Source organism: Vidua chalybeata, chromosome 18, assembly GCF_026979565.1.
Source record: "Vidua chalybeata isolate OUT-0048 chromosome 18, bVidCha1 merged haplotype, whole genome shotgun sequence".
Taxonomy (NCBI): domain Eukaryota; kingdom Metazoa; phylum Chordata; class Aves; order Passeriformes; family Viduidae; genus Vidua; species Vidua chalybeata.
The window spans coordinates 12113781-12137434 of NC_071547.1; the positions used below are offsets into that span (position 1 = coordinate 12113781).

General features: G+C 41.1%; 2 protein-coding genes across 2 annotated transcripts; both read right to left on the reverse strand.

Annotated features, from left to right (window-relative positions):
* Window positions 1-1406: 1406 nt before the first annotated feature.
* Window positions 1407-9015, reverse strand: LOC128797059 (solute carrier family 2, facilitated glucose transporter member 11-like). The gene is made up of 12 exons (XM_053959284.1): window positions 8959-9015; window positions 7899-7997; window positions 7310-7470; window positions 5645-5769; window positions 5281-5410; window positions 4557-4705; window positions 3819-4006; window positions 3569-3679; window positions 2972-3073; window positions 2744-2819; window positions 1956-2083; window positions 1407-1613 (listed from the first exon to the last, which is right to left on the reverse strand). The coding sequence occupies exons 1-12, from the start codon at window positions 8980-8982 to the stop codon at window positions 1407-1409; spliced, it is 1500 nt and encodes a 499-aa protein (XP_053815259.1). The 5' UTR covers window positions 8983-9015.
* A 3768-nt stretch (window positions 9016-12783) lies between these two features.
* On the reverse strand, window positions 12784-22390 carry LOC128797057 (solute carrier family 2, facilitated glucose transporter member 11-like). The gene is made up of 12 exons (XM_053959282.1): window positions 22367-22390; window positions 21668-21766; window positions 20641-20801; window positions 19936-20060; window positions 18422-18551; window positions 18133-18281; window positions 17335-17522; window positions 16159-16269; window positions 15983-16084; window positions 14859-14934; window positions 13700-13827; window positions 12784-12990 (listed from the first exon to the last, which is right to left on the reverse strand). The coding sequence occupies exons 1-12, from the start codon at window positions 22388-22390 to the stop codon at window positions 12784-12786; spliced, it is 1500 nt and encodes a 499-aa protein (XP_053815257.1).
* Between the last annotated feature and the right edge of the window lie 1264 nt (window positions 22391-23654).

Genomic DNA, 23654 nt, shown 5'->3' on the forward strand with positions numbered 1-23654 from the left:
GCACTAAATGCTTGTATTGAATGGTGTAATTGAAGTAAACACTTTTAATTGTGAAAACTTCTGTATGAATGTGCTGAAGCTGATTGTGTTCAAGGTCAGATTGACTGGGCCCTGGGCAACCTGACCTAAATGGTGGCATCCCTGCCCATGGCAGGGGAGTGGAACTAGATGATCTTTAATGTCCCTTCCAACCCAATCCATTCTATGATTGTGTGGTGTATGTTGATTTTAAGTTAGTTCCTTCACTGTAGCACCCTTGCTGTAAAAAGTCAGCAAATAAAAAGTCAAGAGATGAAATTACCATGTCAGTGTTCATTTACAGCCCATGTTTGTGGATTGTGTTTCCTGTATGCATTCTGAAAATAATGAAAACACTAAAAAAAACCCAGAAATAAAATCTGGTTTACAAAAAGCCTTTTCAGGGTATGTTTCCTAAGCCAAAGTGTTAAAAACAAACAAAAGTGACACCTCCATCTGTGAGGAGCTGTAGTTTGTAATATTGATTCTTTTTTTTTTTTTTCAGTGGTTAGAGGAAAGCAGGTGGCATGATCCAAAGTGTTTAGTTACAAGCCATCCTATACTTGTTATTGGTCACTTGGAAAAACTTAGACTATTTCCAATGAACTTCACAACCTATTTTTACTGCTGGGTACAATAATCAGTCGTTATTCCCAGCTTGCTTACATAACAAGAAAAACATTTCCAAAACAAACTCCTTCTTCTGTGAAAACATCTGATGTAATTCCCAGAAGTTGATGCACCAGGTTGAAAATCAGTTCTTTAGACACCAGAGATGCTCTCCAGAGTCTGCTTTATTTTATAGCAGCCATTTTACTTCTTTTGCATGCAAGAATATCTCAGTTTAGCAGGTCCTTCTTCCTGCCTAGAGTTACTAGGATGTTTTCCACTGAGATTTCCATTACATCTCCAGGACTGTTGCACAGCAAATTTCACTTTCAATACTTTTTTTCTGTTTTCATGCTGAAACCTGTTTTCCAAATTTGAGATGTTAATTTTTAGTCTTTATGGTCTTGGGTGACCCTAAGCCATGTGTTTAGCTTTCCCTCTGCATGCCTGTCAGCCACACTTTAGACTTCTGTGTTTCCCAGCCTCATGACTGTTGGTCATTGAGCCTTCCTAATCATTCTTTACCTTGGTTCATCTTCTTAAAATATTTCACTTGTGCTTTATATTTCTGATACTCTTCTCTGAGATGTTTGCCAGCAGGTTCCTGCTTATGAGGAACTTATTGTTACTCTAGAATAATGAGTTTCATAGCTATCTTAAAAAAGAAAAAACAAATGAGACAGAAGAGCTTGCAGTCTGTTTTTAATATTTCTCTTTTAGTTCTATTGCAACATTATTTCCTGTCTTTTCTAAAAGATGCAAATTTCTTCTCTGAACATTCAGAGCTTGGTACAAGAGAACTGTTCCTTAGGAAAGTTATTTTCAGTGACAGAGGTTTCTTTTTTCCCAAAGTTCAGCTTGTTGAATTCTGCTTTTATTTCCATGATTGATTTTCCCTTGGTCTCGGGAAGATACAGGTAGATGAAAATTGCTGATAAAGCAAGGATTCCCAAAAAGATAAGGAAGCAGAGGGGTCCAAGATTATCCTGCAGGCAGAAGTGCAAGACAGTGTAAGGAAAATAAGAAACTCATTTCTGTTTCCCTGCCCTTTAGTGCAAGCCTGTGTCTTAGAAGTTCAAATTCAAAGGTGTGCTCAATACACAGTCCAGGACAGGTACCAAACCAGGAGTTCCCACTGGCCATGTTTGACCTGAGTCCAATTGCTTCTCCTTGACAAGCCTGGGGAATTTCTGAGCAGGTTTGGTGTTTGGACCAACAAAGAGTGCTAAGCTTTGCATGTCATTGCAATTTATTATTATTATTTAGCTCCTTGTTGGCATTCAGAAATAGATTAGCCTGGAAAGAGGGATCCTCTGAGAGTCACTTACAACAATTACTGGAAAAATCATCCCAAGTATAAACAGTCCCATCCAGTTGATGCAGCCAACAATCAGAAAGGCTGATGGTCTGTATGACTGGCTGAAGATTTCAACCATCACAGATATGGTGGCTCCAGCTGAAAAAGCAAAGCCAAACACACACCAGGTTCATTTGTTTCCTTGCTTCTGTTGAAGCTCTTCCCAGTGGCAGAGAGGCCAGACAGGCAGAACAGGTCACCTGATGGTAGATGGCCTCTGCTCTGAGGGTGAAAGACCTTGGTTCCAGAAATGGAATCCAGCAGTTAATTTAGGTTCCTCTTGTATGTACTGAATCATTTTTCTGGTGTCACTGGATCTGTGCAGTTCCATGTTGCACTGGTAGCTGTTACTGGCGCGGGGTTTATAAAAGCACCTCCCTTTTGGCTCCTGTGGCCACTTCCACCTGGAGCATGTTGGTAGGCATAAGCTTAACTTGTTAAGTTATTGAAGATGATTACTAGAACATACCTGGCAATGTCTAGAATCCTGTTTTTAGATGATTAATTTAGAAATTGTTTTGAAATTTCTATCTCACGCTCTCTGGAGAAGATGATACTGTTTTAAATTATTTAGATCATGTGATCAGCAATAAAATTTGAGGTGTCTGCATCCTTTTCATGTCTCCCACTTGTATGTGTCTGCCCTTCCCTCCTTAATTTCCAGAACTTTTTAGCAAGGCACTAGCCTGTTCTTCCTCTGCCAGTTGCCAACCAATACAACACCACATTTCCTCCCAGCGTAACCACTGATGTACTCACATGGTCCAATTCCAAAGAAGACCACGAACAGGAAGATCAAGATAACACTGAAGTAGTGCATCCAGAAAAAACGATGCTAAAAGTGAGAAACCAGTGATACCAAACCATTAGACACAGGACGGAATAGCAGAGCTCTGTGTTTCCTGCCACTGGCTGTAGTTTTTATACATCTCCTGCAAGTTAAGAGCTGGGGCTGGGGAAGTGGCCAGGAGGCTGCTGCCTCTTTACCTGCAGTGACAGGGTCATGGTGAGCAGTGCCAGCACAGAACACATCAGCAAATATCCACCCCAGAGCAGCACCTTCCGCCCAAACCGGTCTATAAGGGTGCTCTGGAAAGCAGAAAACATGCTCACAAACCCCAGTCTTCAAAGGAAATATTTCCTCCTCTCTCCATGTGTTCTGTGCAGAAGACTTGTCTAAATAATAGCCAGTGTCATTTGACAGTCTCTTAGTTCCTAATGAATTTGATTAGCTTCTTCAAAATTAATTCATCATTAATTAAGCTGTGTCAATCCTAAACTGGTTTTAGATAGTTCCCTCTTTTGCATGCTGGCATATGTCAACTTGTCCACACATAAGTACACGTATCTAATCCAGAACATCAGCAGATTATTATTTTGCAGAAAAAAGTGAGTCTAAAGACACACACTCATGCAAATAATTTGGGGGAAAAACTTCTCTGTATCCTGCCTGTGGTTTTGCAGAAGCAGGAAGATGTGGCTTAGGTTATGCAAAATTTCCCTGAGCCCAGTTACAAGAAAGGAAAGGCCCAGTTGTGGACCACATTAAATTTTTCCTTCAAACTCAAATCTGAAAAGACTTACACACAGTATGGTGGATAAGCACTCACACAGCCCAACTCCCAGGGACACGTATGGGATAAGGTATTCTTCAAACTTGGCTGTGTGGAATACTTCAAAAGAATAGAAGTATATCTGAAAAATGCAAAGAGGAAATTCACCTGTGAAAAAAGGTTTGCATTTGAGATACAATTCTAAGCTCATTTAATAACACTGACTTTGAGAGGTTTTTTATGCTGCCTCTCTTGTCCGGGGGATAAAGAGAGCACTCAACTGCATTTATTCCACAGAGCTGCAGCGTGGTCATGACAGTCATCAAAATGTAGAGCTGCCAGCGCAAAGATCGCTCTTTTATCACTTCAAGGACACGCAAGGTTTTCGTGCTCGCCATTGCACCCTTCTCCTTCATAATGTCATCAATTTCTGCTTGGTGGTCTCCTTCCCCCCAGAGCTTCCTGATGGCTGTAGGGGAGAAAGAGGGAAGTGGATTATCCTGCCAGGATAGCTCCATCAGGAGTGGTTGCATTAAACCCTTTAGGCTGTCTGTCCATTGGAGTAGGTGCTGGTGCTGCTTCTGCCATTTGGTTGCTGCAGGGGCAGTGAGCAATTTGAAGGATTTTGTCTGTCTGGTTGTCAGTATAGCACAGCTTTCTAATGTGGAGTTTACTGTGAACAAAGTAAACATTTGAGTACTTTTTATTTAACAATGCAAAACAGGACAGCTGCCTGAACCATTTCCTTTAAAGAATTAAAGCAGTGCCCACCAAGGTGGGAAATGTTAGACGTGCTGATACACATCTGTGTTTCTTCACTTCATGGACTGAATGAGGCTGAGTGAGGCCCAGGTTAACACAGACATTGCCATGGGTACCTCAGCTGTTGTCTGTGAAACTGCCTGTGCTCCATGGCACTGCACTGTGCAGCACAGCTCTGCCCTGCCTCCTCTTCTGCAGAGGCTCTCCCTGTGACACAGCAGATGAAGGGAAGTAAGTGAGGAAAGCAGACACTCTACCTTTCCTGCAGGCTTCCTCATTACCCTTCTGTATCAGGAGGTAGGATGGTGAATCAGGGAAAAATGGGAGGGTAACCAGTTGAACCAATGCTGAAAGTCCACTAGATGCTAACAACCATGGCCACAAAGCTTCGCTTCCTAAAATCTCCCTGGAAAGTGTATGTGAAACAAAATTATGCTGAAATAATGGAATGAATGTTCAGGAAGTTTTTTTGAGTGATAAAGATTGCTCAGATTCCATTCAAGGGTTCACTGGAGTTAACCCCTGAATTTTAATTTGGCAGATTTCACATATTTGGCTATTTTTACTTCTGACAGTTTATTTTAAAGGAATTATCTGATATTTTGAAAATCTTTCTGAATATCGTTAGAACCCAGTATAATGTCTAGAGAGCTGATGAGACTCATTTGACCACTGCTTGGCCACAAGAGCCAAAGATTTGCTAAGGCTGTTCATGTAAGTACAGTGAATTTTGAAGGGCAAGTCTCCTAGTTGAAAGAGTGTGGACTAAGAAGAAATCAAATTATGAGTAAATAACTTTCTGCCTTCTATATTTAAAACTGTATTTCCCTCAAATACAATCAATATTTTTCTTCTGGCATAAGCTAAGGCATGTTTTGGGGAGGAGGAGAGTGTTTCTCAGTCACTGACTAGGTGAGAGGGTAAAGTTACAGAAACATTTCTACTTTTAGTGTAAGCTGATAGAAAAATTGGAGAATTTACCGTAGTCCAACAACCTGTCCTGTGAGTTTTCCCAGGGTCAGAAAAACAGCAACAGTGGAGTTGGTAAACCCACGCAACTTCTTGGGTGAAATCTCTCCTACATACTGAGGATGTATATTGAGAGAAAAACCTTGAACATACAAGAGGATAAATAACAGTTTAAATATTTAGAAAAGTTTAAGTTTTTGACTACCCTCTCTTACATTGTTTGCATTCACTCTGCTATTTAGATTACAATTTCTTGCAAAAGAGATGGTATCTTTCACTTTTAATGAGTGCCTGGTTTTATTTGCTTTAAAAACCCTTCTTCAAGGATGGCTGTAGAGACAAGCCCAGGACAGCAAGTCAGGCCGTGGTGACATACCTGCACCAATGCCATAGAGAAAACGCCCAACCAGAATCATCTCGAAGGATTTGGCTGTTTTACTGAGGGCCATGAAAAGTGCAGCTACCAACATGATCAGGTTGGTGAACATTTGGCACTTTTTCCTGAGGGAAAAAAAAAAAAAGACCTTGAGAATTTAGTGTGAAATGAGAACCTCTTGTACCCTTTTGACTACTCTTGCTGTGACAGGAAGCATGATACAGCCATTCCTACTGTTTTGAGGAATGGCTGAAATAATTTCAACTTAGGATAGCCAAAATGGTTCTTTAAAACTTTAGGATCTTTTAGATTTGAATTAATAAATTTTTTAGGTTAGAATTTAAACAGTTTGTCATCATTTCCGCAGTACAAGTAGGGAAAAAGATTCAAGGACTGGCCCAGTTTGTCACCAAGATTTTTAAATGGCTATAAGTCTTCATAAAATGTCAGGTTTTTCCCTAGAAACAGTCTGAGTCCACAGGTCCCATTCTAGAATGGCTCATACTAATGACACTCTTGGCTAAATGGGTGCTCTGAGATGGCAGACAGAGTTTTTAAGAGGCATATTTAATTTCAGAATTCCCTCTGTGAGAATTGTGGGCTGGTGTGTTCACCACCCTGGTGTCTCAGGCTCCAAGTCTTTTGCACTCAGATGTTTTGCTGTGACACTTGTTAAACAAGAGTCCCCTTGCACACACTGAGGATCACAGAGACTCTGTGTTTGGGCTGTGATCCAGCAATTGGGCTACCACGTGTTAAATAACCCATGGGAGAGGTGCATGATCCTGTTTCCAGTCTTGGGAGACTCTCAGCGTGTGGGATGAGGCAGTGTCCCACAAGAAATTTCTTGGGGGCACTTACCTGTTAGGAAAGAACACAATGGCAGGCAGGTTAAGATGGTTTGTTGAGACCCAAATGAGGGGCCTCTGGATCAGTGTGTTGTGGAGCAGATCTTTAAGTGGGTCACACCAAGAAGATATGTTTGCCAATTTCTCTGCAAATGAAATTAGTGGTGTTACACACAAGGCACCAAGAACAGACCAGACTGGTGAGGAATCCTTTCTTTGTCCAGTGGCAAAGATAGTTTGGAACTAGCTTTCAGTAAAATGGATTGTCAAGAACAGAGATATCTCTTGGACATTTGTTTTGGTGCTGATTATATCTTTACAGTGAAATTACAAGCAAATTTTTTTCTCCTCTCCATATTTTCACTAGAGTAGATCTGAATATTTAATGTAATGTCACCACCCCAAAATGAGTGCATTTAAATGGAAATCTGACTCTTTGTTCACATTAGAATGTTTTCCAGGTGTTTGAGTAACTGCATCCAGTGTGTTGCAACACAAGACACAGCTCCTTTATTGGAGTTTGTAAAGCTTGGCAGATCTTATGAGAGTGATAGGGCACCTTGAAGAGAATGTGACCCTGTGCCACTACTCCCAGAGGCACTGGTGATGTGGTGATGACTGCAGCCCTTACAGAGCAGGGTTCCCTGGGGAGGGCAGATAAATAGGACAGAAGGCTGCTTGGAAAAAGTGGATGTGCCAGGAAACCAAACCAATTGTCTTCAACAGGGCTGCTTCAACCAAAAAGAAGGGACTTATTTGTTCACCTTGGTATTTCCCTGTGCTTTCTGACAGCTGAGCTGTTACAAGAAGCACTTACTTCCTGTATTTTGTAGTCAGGTATCCACAGCAGAGGCTTCCCAGGAATCCTCCTATCCCATAAACAGACACAATGAAGGACCACAGCAGCATGACTGTCTCAGGATGGAGGGGAGAGCCATGTCGATCTATCCAGGTTTCATTAATAAACTTCCTGATGTGCTGAAAAATCAAACAAGATTTGCCTGGATAATGGGTATAAGATCCCTTCACATTTGGTTGTTGTACTTCAGATCAAGCCTGTGGTTCTCATATTAGACTTACTTTGAGACATTTAGTAAAACAAGTTCATTGAGATCACACTGCAAATTCTTCAAGTCTGTATCAGTGAGGAAGCTTCCTGGCGAGCATGCTGAGAGCTGATTTTGTGCCCTCCTTTGGGGGCTTGTACTCTCATGGCAGGAGCTTATTTCAAACAGAATATGCTATCCAGTTCTTTAAAGGAGGAAAAGTTCTCTACACATGTGATGTTACTGTCAGCCAAAGAAAAGGCCTAGACATATCAGCTGAATGCTCATCAAATTTGGGATTTATGGGAGAACAGAGGCTCTCACCTTCGTGTTTTCAGCCTCAGAGTGATGGCTACTTACCACAGAAGGATAGTTGATGACAGAAATATGGAATCCATATGGGAAACTGCCACCAATTCCCAAGACTAAGATCATTTGAAGTAGGCCCCGGAACTGAGCCTGCAAAGCAAAAATAAAATGCTCCATCAGCTTCTCACTACTCTAGTTTTGTGCAAGGCCAGAGATTTTGTAGCCACACTGGTCCTTCCACTTTGTCCACTTCAGATCCTTTTGAATTTAAAAATTTTTCAAAATCCCGCTAATCTGCTGCCAAAGCACAACCATCAGCCACAGTGCCAGAGCAAATAACATGGGTGTAAGGTGATAATCCATCACTCTGCTTGCAAGAAGGAAAAGGAGTTTGAAAAGGTGTTTCTGATAGTACAACTCTCACTGTAAGCCTGCCACAGCTGCCAGGTTGGCTGGATAAAGGTGTCAGTCCCGGATGTGGGGAAGAGGGAATCAATCCCTTGTCTGCAATGGACAGCAACCAGTGTACACCAAACCATAATGTATGATGATACATATCACTTCTTCCCTTTTTAAGATTATGGGAACTCTTGATGGATTATATTAATTATCTTTTGATGAAGTGAAGAAAGTAATTTATTTAAAAGTTTATGTCATGATTTCTTAGCCTTTTGCTGTACCATTACTATAGTCATTATTTTGGAAAGTAATCGGAGTGCTTAATATTGTTTTCAGTAATTTAGAAAACAAAGTAAAGTATTATAGTCAGTGGTGGAAGAGCCAGAGCTGTTGCTAGATTTTATTTTCATTTTATTTTCATTTCTTTAATTTAATTTAATTTAATTTCATTTCATTTCATTTCATTTCATTTCATTTCATTTAGTTTCATTTTGTTTCGTTATTTCATTTTATCTTATTACATAGAAAGACAATGCAACAGGATCTTCATGGCCCCAAGCCCCAATGCTCTTTGTCATGTTTAAACACAGAAAGGAAAGATGTTCTCTGTAACAAAGGAATTTAAAATCTTTAAAGAACCCGAATCTCTAGTATTATGTTATCTTTGTCTTTTGTAAGCCAGAGGCCTGAGGAGATGTGAGCAGGTACTCACCAGGTTGGAGAGGAAGGCAGCCATCTCCTATGAATGAGCCAGTGCCTGCTGCTCACTGCTGCTACCTGCCAAAGGAGCCAAGTGCTCACATTATACAACAGCAGTGTCACTGAACTAGTCCCATGTTACTGAAGTTAAATTTTACTTCAGAGGTTTTTGAGTTAATTACACATATTCCAGCTGTCGTACAAAGTTTAGGATTGCTGGATTAAATATTTCAACCAACGGTTATGTGTAGGCCAAGTAAACAGGATGGTGTCCCTTGCAGGACCTGTGTACTTCATGAACTCTGTCTTCTGCTAGGGGGACAGGGGACTGAGAAAACCATCTTAAACAGGATTCATAACCTGCTCAGTTCTCAGAATAAGTGAGAAACTTAGAGTTCTGTGTTGGGAATCTTACATGGGGCTTGGGTAGTGAACTCCAGGACTTTGACATGTAATAGGAAAGAACTGTCCTCTCTCCATGTGACAGCAACTGGAGCACATCATGACTTAATCATTACTGGAAGGAACTGAACTACTCCATGATTTTGAAATGGGGTGCAAACAAAACAATTCTACAGTGGTACACCAGGCTTGACCAGCCAAGTATTCAGTAGATGATTTTTCTTTGCTAGTAGAGAGAAGCATTCACCATGCACAGTTTTGTCTGGCATTTTCACTGCTCAGTGTACTTATTTCTGTGTCTGCCATGAAAAAGAAGGTTGTTTTGAAGCTGTTTTGTAACCTCCACAGCTGGATTGATGTCTGTTTCTTCTGAGAGAAAATTCTCAGGCTTTAACTTCAGTTATTTCACAATTAAGAGGGTCATGAATGTATTCAGTTGGTAAATGGCTTAGTTATCACTTGCCATTTACACTTCAATTGAAGGAGAGGATGAAGAAGTCATACAGGGCTTAGTTGATGCAAGCAGTCATATTTACTAGAAAATGCTTCATATGCAAAGCATATTGCTGGATTCCCTAGCTAATGTTTGAAATGTAGTGTATGGCACCACCCAGCCATTTCTCCTGCCACTCTGGGGTCTCATCATGGCCTTGACTTTGCTGTTGATTTGTGCTGAGAGTTATGGAGGGACTTTTTTTCAGTTGAGGTTCTCCAGCAGATACGCTGTTAGAGTGCAAATGAGATTGTCCCTTTGATGCTAAGAATTAATTTCCTTTTCTGTAAAGTTATACAAAGTTGAAACAATATGATCTGTATCTGACTAAGGGACGAAATTCCATGTTAGCTGCTGGTATCTGCCTTGCTCAGATGATATTGGGGGGGACACACAAACAGGCAATAACATGTAGATTTCAGCATGGGGCACTCCTTCTCAAATGCAGCATGTTGCACATATTTTCTAATGTTTTACTTCACCCACTTCTACTTTGTTATTTATACATATTGGAACTTACACTTTTTGCTCTCAGACTTTAATTTAGAATTCCTACTTTGGGTAGGTTGAATCTTCCTCTCATAACTCTCTTCCTGTGTAATGTCTTTTGCATTTATGGTGATTAGTGACTGTACTTCTTGTGTGCTGTTACTGCTTAGACTGGTTTGAGACCCCCTTTGTTAGATGTGCAGTTCCATAATATCTTACAGATGCCCTTTAGTCAGGTTTGTGCTCAGGACAGTGAATCTCACAGCATCAGGTCATTTAGTCATTTATTTATGCAAGTGTGACACACATATCCAAAGCTGTGCTAAGCCTTCCTTAATACAGATCCATAATTTTTGTGTCCAGCTGACTGAAGTTCACAGATACATTTTTAAAGCTTTTATATCTGCCTTAATTAGCATTTGAGACACATCTTACCTATCAGGTCATGTCTCTGGAAGATAATGTGCATGTAGTGCTCCTGAATTACTGTCCCCTTTGTCCCTGTGCCCTCCCACCTATATTTGAGCCATCCCTTTTGCTGTTTCATCCCTTGACCACACTGTCCCCATGACACAGCTCTTGCTCCACTGAGCACAGGCCAAAGTTGACCTGTGCTTCACATGGCTGTTCCACTTCATTGTCACAGCAATGTTCCATAGGGCATGGCTGGCTTTCTTGGGAGGGTCCTGTGGGGAAGGCTTTCCTAAATGGCACCTAATGAATAACTGAGATAGAGAAGTGACTCACTGGGGAGTCTGTCAGCAATGCTGCACAGTGCCACTCTGCTCTTCTTTCCACAGATTTCAGGGATTGTTGTAATGGAATTGTGTTTCCAGAATGACTGGTAGAGAAGAGAGAATTCTGTTTTGAAAAAAGTTGGTATTTCTTATCTATATTGATAAGAAATATTGATTGATTTCTTATCTGTATCTTGGCTGTCTCCAGATGACTGGTGGTTTTTAATCATATTACATGTATATGGAACACCACGAAGTTATTGAGTTTTCTGACTTTAGGACACTTCGTGTTTCATAGATACACAGTTCTATTTATGTAGTTATATTTAATGAGATGTCTGAAGTGTCACTCAGTACTAAAGACAGGAATAATGAAAAACCCCAGTCATGGAAGGTTATGCAAACCAACAACTTCTTCTAGTCAACTGCCCCTGAGGAGATCATGATGTGGGGAAAGAAATATTTGTGGAGGCCAGAAGTTTTATTACAAGGCAATCTGCCATTTTTATTATGGTTACCATTTGCAATTAAAAATAAGCAGCAGTTAAGATGAACAATTGAATTCTTAATTTCAATAACCTTATCTGAGTTGAAGTAAATATGCCAGTCAAAGCAACAGCAGAGGTAAAGCCACTTATTTTACTGTGCAAGTCTAGAGTTTGGATTTAAATTGTATAGTGTGCTTCACAGCAAGCCTTAGCTTTGTTCATGTTCTTCCTCATAGTATTTCTTTCCTTCTACAACCATGTGAGCCTCTCATTAATAGAGGGAAACAGGCAGAATGTTAGATACCTTCTAAAGAAAAGAAAAGTCCCATGGGCCTGGATATTAAAAAAAAAAGTTTCTGATTCAATCCATTCCAGTCTGAGGCAGTTCTTCTGGAGTAAACAGGTTCCAGGTAGCCAAAAGTCACAGGAAGAAAACAGCAGTTCAGTTGCTGTGGGATTCACAGCTCTTGAGATATCTGTGGGAGTTCTGCTCCTGGAGGAAGAGCTGCAGACTTGAGATGACAGCAGTGATGGGCAGGAGGGCACAGAGTATCTAAAATGACAGTGGGTGCTTGGGGTTGATGGTGACTGGACTCTCTCCATCAGTCCTTTTAGCTCTATTGCTGCTGAAAGGCAATCTGAAATGGTTGAAGTCTGTCAAACCAGACACTATACAAGGACAACATGGTACTGTGCATGGGAACCTGGCAAGGTTTGGTTATTCAGTTGAATCTAGAGAAACAAAGAATTTATCTCCTATTCCACTGAATTTTTTCTTTAATCTGTTATGGATTGAACACTAGCCAGAGATAGCAAGCCAAGAACTTCACTGTTCCCATTTCAGCGCTGTAAAAACATACTCAGAAATCATAGAGAGAGAGGATCACAGGTCTTTCCTTTCTCTGTGCTCAGCAGAGTGTTTATAAATTCTACATGTGTCGTTTCAGTGTGTATTAGTTGTTCTGTTAAGAGATTTACACATCAGCACATTAAACCAAAATGCTCATAAGTCACACAAGTCTATCCTGTTAATATCAGCCCTTATCACTTTTCACAGCTGCCCAGAGTGGAGTGCTTGAGAAAGAAGCTGGTTTGGCAAAATGGGAACCTTGTAAGTGACAGATAGGAAAGCTGACAGTGCATTTGGAGCAACTTGTTAGTCAGAAAATGGCAAATGTCTTTTTTTTCCCCTACTTTTTTACAAAAACCTGATTCCCCCTTATGGTCAGTCAAAGCCTGGTGCAGAAGGTGTAATCCTCTGTGACATGATTTGGAGTTGCTGGAATATGCTTGTTTTTAAAATTTAGCTTATTGAATTCTTCTGTGATTTCCATGATTGATTTCCCTTTTGTTTCTGGAAGGAACAGGTGGATAATCATCCCTGAAGTGAAAAGTACCACCATAAAGATGAGGAAGCAGAAGTGCTTGAGTCTTTCCTGCAGGGAAGAACAAAGTGGGAAAGGGAGAAAGATGAGCACATCTTTGCTTTAGTCACTTTCTTGGCATGTTTTTGTATTTGGGTCCCGTGATGCCTTAAGTTTTAGCTTTTACATTTTTCAGATCCTGCACTGCATTAGTGTACAACTCTGAACTCGGTACAGAGTGTTAGTCAGCTCTCTTCACATTTTGGGCAGACTGAACAATTCCTCCAGGCCTGAGAACCAGGGTCATCAACACAGCCTCAGGCCCAAAAAATATAAATAAAAGGGAATTGGGGTGGAGGAAACCAGGGGAATGTGACTTCATTACCTGAAGCTATAATTGGACAATTAACCTCTGATATGCAAATAGACCAAAATTAAATCCATCTGAGAAGCTTGTAACCATCATCCATCTTGGGTGTAGCCTCTGTGAGCCTTTTGCACTGCCCAAGGTGTGTCCTTTGAAGGCCTTTAATAAATGCCTGCTTTATTCTTTTAGCTCTGTCTAGCCTCTGTTCTAGGTAGCCACACCAAGGCATCACCCAAAGTATTTTGAATTTGATAAGGAATTCTTTCCATGTTGACCTTTGACAAATATTTTAGTCTGAATGAATATCTTAGGCAAATCAGGGCCCTTCGGTTGCAAAAGTGGGGGTGGGAGAGCAGGTGCCAGAGCACTCCGGGTGACCCAGCACTGCCACCTCTGCTGAGCAGAGGCGCTCACCACGATGAACGGGAAGGTGGTGCCGATCACAAACACTCCCAGCCAGTTCAGAAGGGCGCTGATCACAAAGGCAGGGGGTCTGCAGGACAGCTTGAAAATTTCAACCCTGGTGGAAACCGTGGCACCACCTGGAAGGAAAGAAGAACAAGAATTGTTTCTTATTTGATGTGCTTGGCTTCCACATTTGGAGTGAGTGCTACTGTTACACAGTCAGCTAATCGATGTTACTATAATGGACTGCCATGAATTGTGCAGTGGCATTGAGCATGCTGCTCTTTGTTACAAAAGAAAACGTTTGTGGCACCTAATAGACTGCTAGACATCAGTTTATGAAAGTGGTAAAATACTCAAATTAATTTAATATACTGCTAGACATCAGTTTATGATGTCTAGTGATAAATAAATTTTTGGGGACATCCAAGAATTAAGTAGTTGACACTTGAGAAAGCCTGTTATCTGCTCATGAAAGAAGATGTGTCAGGATGGAATGACAATTACTACTGATAAAATGAATTTTCAGTGTGATTCTGCTAGATTACCAATGAGTCATCTTCCCAGATTTACTTCTTGGGCATTTCAGTTATGTTTTGAAGTCACAGGATTTCAAGTGTTTTGAGTTAGGAAAATAATTCAACCCTGCCTTATGGGAAGGCAAATATTTTTAAAAAAATAGCCTTTAGAAAATAAAATTTAATGAGTAGCAGGTAATAAATGCTAGGAAAAAAATTATTCCAAAGTAGATCTTCTGCACTGCTGTCTATGTGGGATAAGATGTAACATTATACAACACTGAATTTAAAAGAACTCTTGCTTTTCTTTTTCTCTTTTTTTCCCTAGCATTAAAAAAAAAAAAAATCTTAGCATCTTAGCATTTCCTAGCATTTTAAAAAAAACCTTTTACCCATCTGCTTTTGCTCTATTTTTGCTTTTGCTGTATTTTTCCAGTGTACTCCTTTCCTCTTTTTAGCAAAACTCAAACCTGATGGTATTGAATTTTATGTCCAATGAATAATTGGACCCACAATGTTTAAATGACAGCAAGATTTCATTAAATAATTTACTTATGCTAAATCTTCTGCAATATAAGGTAGTATTTTCCTAACCCTATTAATAAGCTCACATGACTCAATTCCTTTATTTCATTTGATTGAGAACTTACCTGGCCCAACAGCAAAGACAACTGTAAACAGGATAATGAGAGCAAGGCTGCAGTACGGCATCCAGAAGTACCAGTCCTGGGGAAAAAAAGCCATAACAAACTTCTGGTTGAAAACTGTTACCAGCCCTAGGTGAGGAATGCTCCTGCTTTTCCAACACTGTCACCTCAAGAAAGAAATATCCAGTGTGTGGGAAAAGAGAGCTGTGGATCCACTCTGTGGATGGAGCAGCTGAGATCTTTGTTAGGTGAGCAGACAGGTCTGCCAGTGCAAATCTACCGAGGCTTCTCTTAAATGAAGTCTGAAGTGTTCTTTTGCACCCCGTCCTTTCTTTTTGACCTCATAGTACTTGCTCTGATCCTTAGGGACATGAGAAGGACAAATCACATTTTTCTTAACTTTTGTTAAGTTATAGATTTAAAAACTGGTACTGAAAAGCAATTTTTCTAGATTTTAATCAAAGAGAAATGAGACTCGATGCTTTAGGGAAAAAAGATTTCTCTCTGCTATGTTTGAGAGCTTTCATGAATGAAGCAAAACCAGAAGTCTGCTGCCACCTTGCTTCTAGATCAGTTTTGCAGTGTATCTACAGAGTAGCTCTGGATGAGTACTGGTAACACAGTACTGGTACCTGGTACCACAGGTGATTTGCTTCTGGAAAAGCTACAGCAATGACACAGAGGTATCACTGTTTGAGAGGTGAGCTGCTCTCCAGTCTGCAAACAGAGAGTGCTTCCCCACAGTTATCTGCAGCAAAGTTCAGTTTCAAATTAACTGATGCCAAAGGTCTGGGGTTTTGTTGTTACATGTTAAAAACAGCGTGAGTAGAAGGGGCCATTTTCCTAGGACTGCCTTGTGGTCTGTGCTGGCTGGTGTTTGGTGTTTGCAGTCTGATGAAGTCAGGAACCAGTCTCCCACAGTGTTTTATGTGTTCCTTGCTAAGGTCATGGGATCATGTTGAAAGGAGGGCAGGAGTACAAGAGACTACTGGCTAAGAGAGAGTTTAATCCTGCATATAGACAAGCTTGATTTAAGCCTCACTTTCTCAGTAGTGTGGTCCTGCCAGTGAGCTTTAGATCAGAAATAGAATAGACAGAGCAATCTGCTGTGAGCAGAATTTCCTTACCTGCAGGGACAGAGTCACAGTGATAGCAGCTAGCAGTGAACCCATGATCCAGTAGCCTCCTCTTAGGAGCACTTTCCTGCCCAGCCTCTCAATGATGGAGCTCTGAAGGACAGAAATCACATCAGTGTCAGTGCTGGAGAGCAAAGTGTGCCCCACTCCCTGGAAATGTGACTTACACAGACTACAGCAGCTACGAGTTCAGAGAGTCCAATAGAGAGGGTCATGTAGGAGGCCATTTTTTCATCAAAGCCAGCTGCCTGGAGGACTTCAAAAGTATAAAAATAAATCTGGAAAAAAAAAAAAACAAACCCATCAAACAGTAAGAGAAGAAAATAATTGATTTCTTATCCAAACTTGCATGATACTGCCCTAGATATGAGCTGCTAATCAGGGAGCATGCAGCTCAGCTTTGGAGTGAGCTGGAATTCTGTACTCTTTTTGGTAGTATTCACTTTATCAGCAGACAAAAATACTATAAAACATTCTATAATTAATTCATTAATTTATTTGATAAAAGATAAATGGCTGGGATAATTGGACCTCCACTACTACTGCAATTAGGTTTGCAGACTCCTGATTTAGGTGCTTTCAGAAACAGCCAGGTATATCTTGTTTTCAGAGCTCATCCAAAAACATCATTGTAGAATATTCCCGAGAAAGAAGAGCGTGGGTTATGGAGTCATGAGGGGTCAAACCAAACATCTTTTCAAGTATCTCTGCTAGTGTTTGGAGATATACTGAAGTGATAAAGATGATAAATATTGCAGTTTAAGTTGTGTTAGATTCAGTTGTGTGTTTCCTTTACAGATGCTGCTGCATCGTGATGTTAGAGGTAGGAGGGTCATGCAGGCAACTGCAAAGCTGTGACTCAGAAGGATCCCAGAAAGGCACTGCTGTGAGGAAAAGCAGAGCTGCAGAAGCTGCAGAACAGGGAACATGCTTGTTGTTAGCTCTAAGGGCAGAGTGAGCAGACTGCTATCCCAACATCTCAGAGCCATCTCAGAGCTAAGAGCCAGGGGACAAATAGCAGCAGTTGCAGTGAGTAATCACATAAAACTACAGATTTTGCCAGTAGAGAGTGGGCTCATTCCTAAGAGTGAGCTCTGGAGCTCTGCAATGGCTCCCAAAGGTGGCTGTTCAGTGAGCCTAACTACAGAGGCAGGCCACTCCAGCAAGGACCAAGAGCTGGCCAGAGGGATGTCACACAGAGAGCCCAGCCAAGCTCTGTGCCTGCTGCTGTCCTGTAGAAGGGCTGGCAGACAGCAAGGTTTGGGCTGAGAAGCCTGAAAAAAATGGAGGGAGCTCCTGTGAGCTGTGATATCTTGGAACTTTAAGGGGGAAATACACTCAACTGCATTGATGCCACATAGCTGAATTGTGGCGGTCAGAGTAACTATCATGTACAGCTGCCAACGGAAAGCTGGTTCTTTCACTAGTTCCAGGACACTCAAGATCTTGGTGTTTTTCATTGTTGCTTTCTCTTTCATGATGTCATCAATCTCTGCTTGGTGTTGGCCTTCACCCCAAAGCTGCCTTATGGCTGTGAAGAAGGAGAGCGAGACCTGCCATGTTAATTCGTCTCTGTTTATTCCCTAAGAAGTTTTCTGAGCAGGTGATGCAAGCGTCTGACAGCCCAGTGTGCGTGGGCTGGGGCTGTGCTGAGAGGCAGAGATGTCTTACAGGGTGTTCAGAGCCCTGATCCCCTCCTGCTCAGTGGGACCTGCTGTGACAGAGGGGCCTAGCGGGGAGCATGAGGGCTCCCTCCCTGCCCATGGGGCCACTGTTCTGCCTTCCTCCTTCTCTCAGGGTGTGAGCACGATGCACAGACAATAACCAGAGCTAAGGGGTGCCCAGTGGAGCCCTGCAGTGCAAACAGCTATTTTTCATTTATTATTTAGCATTAATCATCAGACTGACAGTGCAGGTGGTGTCAGACAGATGCAAAAGGTTTTGTAATACAGAGCTGTAGAGGGAAGTAGTTTTGTGTTCTATGTGGGGACTACAACAATAATGGACTTAGTAGGTATTCCAGAGCCATGTGGGAAATGAGCAGGGAGAAACTTTGTCCTATTTATTTCTTTCCATATGGGGAAAGTAAGCATCACAAAATGATTCTAAGTGGGGAACAGGAACCTGAAGCCCTGAGTTACCTTTTTTACAGCCTTCCTGGTCTCCTTTCTGCATGAGGAGATAGGGTGGGGACTCTGGGAAGAAGGGAAGTGTGACCAGCTGGACCAGTGCTGGGAGTCCACAGGAGGCCATCAGCATGGGCCACAGCGACTGGCTACCCAGCAGCTCCCTGGCAGGGAGAGAAAAGCTGGGTTAGAGTTCATTGCATCGGCTTTGAGGAGAGAAAGGAAGGGATGGAAAAGCAGAAGGAGAAGCAAAAGGTGGAAGGGATCCAGAAATGAATTGTGTGGGTAATCAATTGCATTATACCTTTGTCCTGAAATTTGCCCTACGGCTTTTCCCAACGTCCAAAAGAAAGAGGAAGTAGAGTTTGCAAATCCACGGAGCTTCCTAGGGGAAATTTCTCCAACATATTGGTGATGTAGAGGAACACAAAGACCTCGAGGTGAAGAGGGAATTATGGGAGAGAAAAAAGAAGACATAACCATTGGAAATAAAACTGTATGTAAATAATTATTACAGAATACAGCTGTCTCTGGCGCATACCTCGACTCACATCTGACACTTTCAGTACTAGATTTTTTAACTCTTTCTACAAAAGTATTGGTCCTCTTTGCAGAGTGCTGTTTCCTGATCTTATAAATGTACAGTTTTCCCTTTAAAGTGTAGGTGTAGCCTCATCATAAGATCTCCTGTGAGCCTTAGAATGTTTTAAAGAACACAGGGTATGCAAGTGCTGAATAATTAAACACTTTTTAGCAGTATTTAATACGCTTCTAGTTAACCCACATAATCTCAAACTTTTCTGACACAAGGCATTTGAAGAGCTGTATGGTAGACTCATGGCAAATTATCACAAATAGTGCTACAGTTAATGTTGATTTGTATATGATTTAGGTGGAGACATGAGTATTTCTTTTCTGCAATCCAGCAATAATTTTTATGATTTCAGGCAGAGTTGATGTTTCCAGTTACATTTATTAACTCAGACTTTGGGAACAGAAGCTTTTTCCTGATATGGTGGTCACAGCCCCTTTTATCTGTTTCAAATGCAACATGTTCTTCTCTTGGCTGTATGTGATAGCAAAGCAATCTCTTTTGATTGCAGTCTCTTTAACAAAAATCTGGTTTTTGAATGGTGCATGATATAGATTCTAGAACAGAGCAAGGCCCCTGTTGGTAAGCTGTTCTCAAATTACAACCATAGCCCTTTAAAACATCTCTTTGTCAGAGAAGCAATGTACAAAATCTGGTTATTTGAAAAATAGGCAATAACTTCTAAGTTAACTCTTCAACAAGTGAAAAGAGGCATCCCTGTGAATATGCAAACAATAGAAAGGCAAGTTCTGTGTAGGGAAAAATGCAAAAACATACTGATAGCAGCACAGGATGTTTTGACTGCCTGTAGTCTACTTGCCAGGAGTGATTTTGCTTTATTAAGCCCAGATCTTTGTACTAACCCCAAGGACTTACTACTTGGAATACTCCTCCTTATGAAAACACTAGCTTTAAACTGTATTATTTTCAGTACTGCTAGCTAAATTTAAGAAAATATTATACATATTTTTCCTTCAGAAAATCCCTTATTTCATGAGGTGTCAAAACATCTCTGAATATTCATACACTTGGCTAAACTGAATTTCATTTGGTATCAGTGAAATTGGTAGTAATTATACTCTTTATTGCAGAGCATTATAGAAAATCTTCTTACAAAAGATCACTGACTTCAACATTTTGTTTTCTTAGTGGAGGCTTATTATTTACTTTGAAAAAAAATGTTAAATTTTGTGAGATTCAGCTGACCTGTGGGAGAAGTCACTCACCTGCACTTACTCCACACATGAAGCGTCCAATTAGAATCATCTCAAAGGACTGGGATATTTTACTGCAGCCCATGATAGATGCTGCCACTATCATCAGCACGTTGTTGCACAAGAGACATTTCTTTCTGTAAGTGCAAGAAAATGAAAAGATTTTTTGTGGCGCAGAAGGGAAATGGCACTTAATGCCATGCAGGAAGTCTTGGCTGAAGTTGTCTTGATAGTTTTTTGAAATTACACATATGTGGTCCAGGACAAAATAAGCACTGGGTACTTTGGGCTCATGGTGTGCCTTGGCACGTGGCTGCACCTGGGAGTTTGGGAGCACTTCTGGGGTGTGTAACAGAGAAAACTCTGAAAGCTTTTCTGCACTTGAACATCCACTGTGAAACACATTATTGCAGCACCAACAAGGATCTCAATGCTTCTGTGTTTTGAGTAGCACTTTCCAGAGCCCATTCTGACTTCAGCCAGGTGCTGCCTTTCCCCACTGCTGAGATTAACCCAGCCTGAGGAGCTGTGGCTGCTGTGACAGGCTGGCAGCACAGTCACGGACACGGGCAGGAAGCAGGAAAACCAGCTGACACCACAGCTAAGTTGGCTGTGCTACAGCCATCACTAAGTCGAAAAGTCTGTCTCATTTAAAACCTCAACTATCATTTCCTTAAGCTAAGATTCAATTGACAAACTGTCTTTAAACATACATACTTGCCAAATTTGATAGTGAGGTATCTGCTTCCTGAAGAACCCAAGAGACCTCCTACTCCGAAGATGGACACAGTGATAGACCACAGGAACAGGAGGTTATCTTGTTGGATGGGATAGCCATAGCGCTCCAGCCAAGTTTCATTAATGAAAGCCTTAACGTGCTGAGACAGAGAAAAAAGTCATTAACAATACCTGTGACAGCAGTGCACCTATTTTATTATATTTACGAAATAATTTTGTTGCTTCAGCTGAAGTTATTATTTCACATAGGCTTTAAAAGTGTGTATTAGCTGACAGACATAGTATAATAGGGTGTGCTATGCTCATTCTGCCAGTAAAAGTTCAATCTTTGGCTTTTTTATCCTTGAAATCTGAGGAAGTGAGGCATGGACTGAAGAATACTAAAGAATAGTGTACAAGTGTACTAAAGAATAGTGTAAATAGTACTACAAAGTTCTGCAAATGAGTTACGGGTATTCTCTCACATACCTGCCAAGAACACCACATTACACAGAGTTTGTTCAGTGCAATTCCTAAATACTTTTTCACTCAGAACTTAGTGCTCTGAAGCCAGAAAATAATGCTTTTCCACTAAGGTGATGTCTACAAAATAATGATGTCTTCCCTCTAGACTTCAGTGCCCTTAATGTGGTCAGTGGAGAGAAGCATACTTTTCCTAGAGCATGGCTCACGTGTTCTATTTTTCTGTGAGGATGGATAACCATAAAAATATCAACTGAAACCACTGAAGAAGGCACATGTGCTATAAGATTTTAGGGGAGACAGATGCCATCACAATTAGTTTGTGTCTTCTGAGGAACAGTTCTATTAACAACTTGCAGATCTCTCTTTTCTTCTGTTTGCAACACTTTGACGTGCTCTGCTCTTCATAGCATAGCATAGCAAATGGGAAATGAGAGGAGAATACTGTGATTAAACCCTTTCTGAGTGCCAGAGGAGCAGCCTCAGGCAGCAGTGGAGACCCAGTGCTCTCATTAACCAGTGTGCCAGGTGCATCTTTGCCTACCTGAGACATGTAGGTGATGGTAGAAATTTGAAAGCCGATTTGGAATGTGCCACCAATCCCCAGGACAGCAATCATTTGAAAGAGCCCCTGGTACTGAACCTGCAGAAGTAGAACAAAATCTTCTTAAGGTTGTACCCACATGAGGCTGTTCTCACAATGTCTTCCATTCTCCAGAAATATCTCATTTGTTCAGGGGATTTTGAGGTAGCAATGTTCCCTCTGTTTGCCCTGGTGTGAGATGTACAATCCTCCTGTGATTTCCCTACATCCAACTCAAGGAAGTGCAGCTTCCACAAACATCCTTGTCAAGGCACCATGGCTTCTAGCATCCAGTCCTGTTCCCTGCCTCTCAAAACCTCTGCTGCCATGTCTTGCACTAAATCATTAGATGTATTTTAAAAATCACTTTTTTTTTTTTTTTTACCAGGCAAGCAAAGCAAATTATGTTTCTAGATAAGCAAGTATTTTTCAGCCCAGGAAAACATATAAGACACATTAATATATTGATAAAAATATGGTAAAGATGGATGGCAGAGCATATGAAGTGCTGTAATACCTCAAAATAGTGGGCAGAACCACTTCCAAGATGCTTGTAGTAAATAGGAGCCTTGTTCTTACCAAGACACCAATTTTCTTTTCTTTGAAGCCCCAGTAGCACACAGAAATGTCCCAGATGTAAATACCCCACCAAGTACTTACCAGGTTTGATAGGAAACCAGTCATCTCTGCCTGAGGGCTGGCTGTCCAGCGCGTGATGTGTCTTTGTCATCACAGGCTTGTGTCTCTCGGTCTCCTGCCTGCTGCTACAGCACTGGGCATTTGGCTTCAGGGAGCAGAGTTAAATTTTTACTCTTTCATCTTCACTCACTTATATTTACTTCGACTGGCCAAAGTTAACACTGCCAGATTAAATATTTCAGGAAATAATTACATCTAGTCCAGTCTCCAGGGGGAAAGTTTCAAAGCAGAGAAAATTTGCATCTGGGGACCAGTGAGGGCTTTGGGAAGGGAAATGAGAAGAGTTCAGGCAAAACAATCCAAATAATTTTCCAGGAACCGTAAAATGCTTTACTTCTATGATATAGACTAGTGTGTATATCTGCCCTAGTCTGCAGAAAGCAAAAAAAGGCTGGTACAAGGTTTAGCTACTGTTATTTATTAATAAGAAAAGTATGTGGTGTTCTGTTTCAGATTCTTTGATAAAGTAAGTATCATAATTAGAAGAAAAATAGGCAAATTTCAGATGTTACTTTTGCTGTTCTGGCCTTATGAATCAGCCAGACTATGCTGAGGAGGGGTATTTGTTGTCTGGTGTTTATGAGGATGTTTGTTGACCAGGTGTGGTGAAAAAGCAGTAAGAGGCTAAGACTCATGAAAGTTGTCAGAAAAGGTAAATATCCCCTAATGAATTGGGATCGTCCTTCCTCAGGTTTCAGCTTTGACACAGAATGGCTCCAAAATCAGTGTTGCAGGCAGTGTAAAATCACCTTTGATTCCCAGAGGCTCCAACTGTAGCTCTACATAGCTGCCACTGGAGCCAGCACTGGGAAAAGAGGTTGCTTTGCCTGGGGCTTTCCTGTGTGGTTGATGCCCTTGTGCTTTTGTTGCCTTCAAAGTCTTTGCTCATTCTCCTCATGCCAGGGGACTGTCCTGGTGGGGGCAAATGGGGCAATGGGGTTATACTGAGGCCCTCAGTAAATGCTCAAGCTCACCCTCAGGACTTGTACTTTCAGTTTATAAAACACAGAATGTAATTATTTACAGAGGGGTTCGCTGCAAATCCTGTGAGTCTCAATAAATGAGAAAAAAAAGCATGTTAATATTAAAACCTTGGTTACTTGTGTAATTCCCACTATTGTCTGTATAACTGCATAGCAAATGCTCTTTATCCTGGCTGGCAGTAGTGTTTAGAATGACTTGGCATTTTTTGTATTTTCTCTTGAACGCTGACATTGTAACTACTTGCATATCTCTTGGCTATTGTTTC